Source organism: Sebastes fasciatus, chromosome 13 (assembly GCF_043250625.1).
Source record: "Sebastes fasciatus isolate fSebFas1 chromosome 13, fSebFas1.pri, whole genome shotgun sequence".
NCBI classification, from domain to species: domain Eukaryota; kingdom Metazoa; phylum Chordata; class Actinopteri; order Perciformes; family Sebastidae; genus Sebastes; species Sebastes fasciatus.
This window is the reverse complement of record NC_133807.1, coordinates 33352249-33358248: the sequence shown is the minus strand read 5'-3', so window position 1 is coordinate 33358248 and position 6000 is coordinate 33352249. Positions and strand designations below refer to the sequence as shown.

Below are 6000 nucleotides of genomic sequence, written 5' to 3'. Positions count from 1 at the left end.
TGAGTTTTACTAAAAAAGCACTTTATTAATCAAGCAGGTTTTCTCTTTTTCAGAATGGAATGATATGAAAGATCTTAAGTTTGAGAGTCCGTCTCCTTTGGAGATGAAAAAATTGAAGGCAAAAATGAATAAAAGCAGACATTTTTTTTAAAAACTCAAAATGAGTTGAAAGTGCTCAGTCCCGGCCCAGCTCTGTTGCGGACGCGTGGGAAAGAAGGCCTGGCTCAGACTGCTCCGGGTCTGGGGCTAAAAGCCAAACTGCAGACCAGGTTTACATTTCTTGCCAAATCATCATTGGCAACACATCAGGAGGGCGCTGCTTTTAAAAAAAATAAAATAAAATAATGCGCCAACCATTCTACAGTAGAGAGAGAAACTTCAGCAGCATCCTCAACTCTCCGTTTACTCAACAATACAATGCGTGTTGTTCCTTCCTATCACGGTGAACAGGTGGAGCAAAGCTGGATTGGAGAAGGAGTGTCGGGGCAAAGTGGTCAGCACAGGCAGTCCTCGAAGATCATCGTCGATGTGTGGAGTGGTTCAACGCGGTCGTCGTTGCTATAGCTTGATGGTGCCGGTCGGCAGGCTACTATTACACAGTCTGTAGTAGCGGAGGTCGTTCACCAGCCGCTGCACGCTTTGAGTGAACGAAGGCAAGTCCTGGAGAGAAAAAAAAATTGGTATCGGTGCATGCATACAAGCTGTGATTTCAATATAATTCAGATAAGTGGGAAGAAAAGAAATGGCGTTCTTATCTTACCCGTTCAAGCTTGAAGTTGCGTGCGAGAACAGCTCGCTGGCCGGAGTCCACACCTTGGCAGCCGTTGAGGAACTCTGGCATGAAGGCCGAGTAGAAGGCATCGAAGTCGACCGAGGCCATGTTGTAAATGGCGAGGGTGATTTCCTCCTGAAGAAGGTCGTGACTCTTGTGGAGAAGGACCTGCAGCAGCACGTTGATGAAGTGGAAGAGCATCGAGGTCCGGAAAAGCTTCTGAGGAACAATAAAAAAAACAAAGCCGTGACAAATGGAGTCTATACGTGGGTTATGAGCACTCGCTGTAGGGGACACATGTCTTCATTACATGTGAGTCCTTTCACTGCTGCTTTAATTACAGGGGACACATTTGTTTTTTCTTTTTTATGTTTGTACGTTATACCTGAAACATCTTATCCACCTTATTCCTAGCCCCCATGATGCCTTGGGTGAATTATGGGCGCAACTTCCGGCGCGTCGTGTCACTGAACTGGAACCGGCGTTTTCCACGGTAACGGTAAAACATGTGTGAACACCACCTGTTACAGCTCAGACGGGATAATATGATCATAGCTCTGCCTTCTACGACGGAGGGACGGGAGGACGACCTGAAGACGTGGCCTCACATAACCTACACTAGCATATTTAGCTACGTTATTGATTCCATTGCGATGAACAATCTGAAAAGCTCGGAGGCAGATGAGTATTTTCAGTGACACGGTTTAGTTTTTTTCTACACACAGATAACCGTACTGAAACTATTTTTAGTGCCATAAACTGCCTTACATTTTATACTGTATAGAAAATAGTCAAAATAACTGGCTGTCATTAAACCGACGCTACAATGCTGCGTCCTTTCCGCCGATCACTGAATAAATACTTCCAGGTCGTGCATAAAATGTATGTGTGGCATCTTCAGTTCCCCCTCTTTCATTCCCGACCAAGCAAGACACCTTCAGTCAGTTTGCAGCTTGAGGGGAGACCACCAGAGCAGCCAAAATGTACTTTTCGACCTCATTTATGCTTCTCACAGTACTGTAGTCTGTATGAAATAATTATGATGCTATCCCACGTTGTTAAATATATTACCCTTTGTTGAATAAATGCTTTGAAATGAGCATTTTTAACATCAATGGTGCGCACTGACTGCTTGGCGCTGCAGCAGCAACTCTGTCAACGCAGACGCTGTTTGCACGTAATCCTGCGCCCAATGTTGATGTTACAGCAGTGTTCTTTAATAAAAGGTCAATAAAGTTAACGTTTATTACGTCAATTGAATATTTTGACATTTAAAATGTTCATTAATCGCCGTTGAAATCATGTTATGCGCTCTGTGCTGAACACAGTTAAGCTTAACGATCTTCCTACACAGGTGGAGGCTGTCTGATGGAGATTCAGCCGGAGAATGAGCACACAAACACGCTCGTCTGGCTCTTAACAACAGAGGAGTGCTGCCTGGCGTGGCGCTACTGAACACCGTGGCAGATAGTTAGTTAAATATCTGTTCAAAATAAAGCAAGATTTGGTCAAATGAAGGTGAATTACTCTTCAAAAGAAGGTGGTTAGCCGCTGTGGTTAGCCAAAGGGACTAACTGGCTTACTGCTACTCTCCCGCTACTTCACCGGAAGTTACGCCCGTAATCATTTCTTTACAGTAACGCCCCCGATGAATAAGGTGGATAGATTAAACCTTATCGTAACGTACCTCCTACTTCAGTAATCATGATAAATAACTAGACTTTATTTGTCAAAGAGAGAGATGCAAAGGCCAAAATAAAAGTGACAACTTTTACATCTAACAAGTTTTACTGCTAACAAGTGTCACGTAAATGTAAAACCTCATAGTAGCAAAAACAAAGTGTAGAAGTGATCAGATAATAACCGAAAGGTTTCCCCTTTCCTCCGCTCCATGACACGCTGACACCTCTAAAAACAAAAGCTACCAACAGAAAAGCTCAACTCACTCTGTGGTACAACTTGTGCTTGCTGTTGAGTGACTCCAGATAGGCGAGATTCTGCTTGAAGATGTGGATGTCAGGCTGCAGGAAAGACTGCCCAAAAGCCTGTAGAAGACACGACAGCACAAGAAGTACAGATCGATTTAACAATAGCATTATCCATTAGCATTATCCCAGCTCATTTTATAATTTGATATGAACTTTTGTTCTCCTGAAGACACAGAAACACAAACAAATATCTAAGTTTAAATATTATTGTTCTATTAAAAAGGTATGATGATATATGGAAAACAACACTAAGGTTACAACTCAGGACAGATGGATTCTTAACTAAGTGGTCCCCAATAACTTCAATTTAATTGATGTGAACTAAATGAATATGTAAAAACTTTATATTTTTTATTCTTCTTTTAATTTTTGTTGGTATTTATTCATTTTAATTTTTTCCTTGTGATTTATTATCACCATTTACTTTGATTCTCTTTATCTTATTTATTTTTTCCCTATTTATTTTTTATTTATTATTATTCCTATTCTATTTTTTCTATTCTTTTATTTCTATTTTCTAACTTTATCTCTTTATTTTTATTTTATTCGTTAATTATTTTTTATTTATTATTATTCCTATTCTATTTTTATTATTCTTCTATTTCTATTTTCTAACTATCTCTTAATTTTTATTTTATTTATTTTTTCCCCTATTTATATTTTGTTTTTTAGTATTCCTATTCTATTTTTTTATTCTTTTATTAAAATTTTCTTACTTTATCTCTCATTTTTATTTTATTTATTTATTTTCCCCCCTATTTATTTATTTATTTATTATTATTCCTATTCTTTTTTTTATTTTTATTCTTTTATTACTATTTTCTAACTTTGTCTCTCATTTTCATTTTTTTTAAAACTTATTTATCTATTTATTATTTTTCAATTCCTTTTCTATATTTATCTTCTCTTCTCTCCTAATATAAGTATAAACAAACATGTTATTTTGCCTCCCTGTACATTTATGTATTATCTGGGCCTATGGATGATAAATATTATTCATCCCTACTTAATGGAACAATGTTTGGACATTGAGGGGATGCCGAAGCTCACGGACTGCCTCCTAAGGACACTTATGACCCTGTTTTGTCTTAAAAGGAAATAAAAAGAAGATAACCCCCAAAAACCACATGCATACACTCACCTGCATTGCAGCTGTGAACTGGGCCTCATTCTCCATGGTATCTTCAGCAGCGCCTCTTTGGACACTTGTTAAGACTGACGTTTTAAAGAAGTACCTCCAGTTTTGGTGAAGTATTTGGTAAAGCAACTCAAACATCTCTGCCTTGACATCTGGGGAAGACCGCTATCACAGACAAGAGAATGAACGACCATCTGTTACCCACGAAATTTGATGAATGCCAAAGACAAAACTGTAGCATGAGAAATTATATCAAATTATATCATTAACAAGTACCTTTTACACAGCTTTGTACAGCTATATTTTCTGTTGTACACATGCAAATAAGTGGGGGCGGAGAATTAATAAAAATCCTGCTTTTGATTTCGATGGTCGAGATTGGAATCAAAACCGTGATACCCCTAATTAGTTTAACAACAAGTGACACCACATCATTTTAGGTGCTGGCAGGCTAATTAATCCAGGAGCAAACTAAATCAAACTCCAGGTGAACACCAACTGACCTCTGCCACAACCGGGTAGACCTGCTCCATGCACAGAGAAAGGATGTTGGGTAGGAAGGGCTTGAAAGCTTGACCGGGCTCTTGCACCACCACCTGCAGGATTTTCAGGAACTTCTGGACCACTCGACACCCTGCGCTGCCCTCTTCCAAAATACTGACTGCCAGCTGTTCCCTGCAGCACACACGAGAGACAGCACATGAATTAGTGTTCATAAAGATACCAGCATTTTCAGTGTTCGCCCCCACGCCATTTAAACCTTTATCCATCTAGATAGTAGGGGTGGGAAAAAAAGAAACATTCACCTATGTATCGCAATTTCTAAATAGATGTTTTAATGCCAGAATCGAAATATCTGCTTCATCTGAGTCTATCTAGAGGTAGAAGGAAGTTACCGCTTTTATTGTGGTAGTCTGAGTAACGTGACGTCATATCTTTTATTGTGGTAGTCTGAGTAACGTGACGTCATATCTTTTATTGTGGTAGTCTGAGTAACGTGACGTCATATCTTTTATTGTGGTAGTCTGAGTAACGTGACGTCATATCTTTTATTGTGGTAGTCTGAGTAACGTGACGTCATATCTTTTATTGTGGTAGTCTGAGTAACGTGACGTCATATCTGTTCTGCTTCAGTCAACCAAAACAAACCTCAGAGAGTCTAAAACGTTGGAGGGTCGGCGTGGATACGACCTGCACCCTCCCATGTTAAATCCAGCGTGGTAAACACTACACATCCAGTAAAGGATGGAAACACTTTGGGTTTCACACATTGACAGGACAAGCAGAGCTACACAGAGCAGAGCTAAAGCTGCATGCTAACGTCTAAAAGGCCAAAATGTGTCAAAAAATAACATCTTAAAAAAAGCAGAAAAAATGCCAAAGTATGTCCAAAATAATACGTCCGCTTTTCAAAATAAGGTGTTAACAAAGGGAACTGTATATACAAAATACATCTATGGAAACAAGATTGATGGATTATATTTACCAGAAATATAAAACATAACATGTCCATTATACATTAAAAAGAAAATACCACTAATCTGTGAGGGAAATGTCTTTATTCTTTGATTTAAGGGTTGCTGGATAATAAATGTAATCAATAATTCCTGACAATGATCCTGATATATTTGACTTCAGGACATCTCTGACTACATACAACTTTTCTTTTACATCAACTTTTTCCCTTCACGGTCTAGTGTTAAAAAAGTAAACAAAAAAAATTGCAATAAATTGCAATACTTAAAAATCACAATACATATCGAATCGGCACCCAAGTATCGCGATAGTATCGTCTCAGGAGATAGGTGAATGGTCCCAGCCCTACTAGACGGGGTGTAATACTACTGTGACTACGACTTGTGAAAGTAGCTATTGTTTGTTTTACCTGGTGAACATGCTGAGGAAAGTGTGGATGATCTGTCCTGTGAAAGCAACGCCCATCTGGACCCGCAACGCCTGAAACAGCGTCAAGAAGAAGGCCAACATCTCATCCGTCACATCTGAAAGAGAGAAGTTTAACATTAACGAAGCTGGCCAGATAACCTTTAGTGACAAAGTCTGTTGAAGTCTTCGGGGATTCATTTTATTATTACTTGTATTGA

At 39.0% G+C, this 6000-nt stretch overlaps 1 protein-coding gene across 2 annotated transcripts in view; it reads right to left on the bottom strand.

The window, feature by feature from the left end:
* The window catches only part of xpo6 (exportin 6), a 28542-nt gene continuing 22542 nt past the window's right edge, over positions 1-6000 (bottom strand). For both annotated transcript variants that reach the window (XM_074657028.1, XM_074657026.1), the window contains 6 exons: positions 5784-5898; positions 4402-4573; positions 3902-4063; positions 2719-2817; positions 761-991; positions 1-660 (listed from right to left, as the gene is read on the bottom strand). In XM_074657028.1, the coding sequence (XP_074513129.1) occupies positions 559-660; positions 761-991; positions 2719-2817; positions 3902-4063; positions 4402-4573; positions 5784-5898 (881 nt within the window). In that variant the 3' untranslated portion in view covers positions 1-558. The remainder of the gene's footprint in view (positions 661-760; positions 992-2718; positions 2818-3901; positions 4064-4401; positions 4574-5783; positions 5899-6000) is intronic.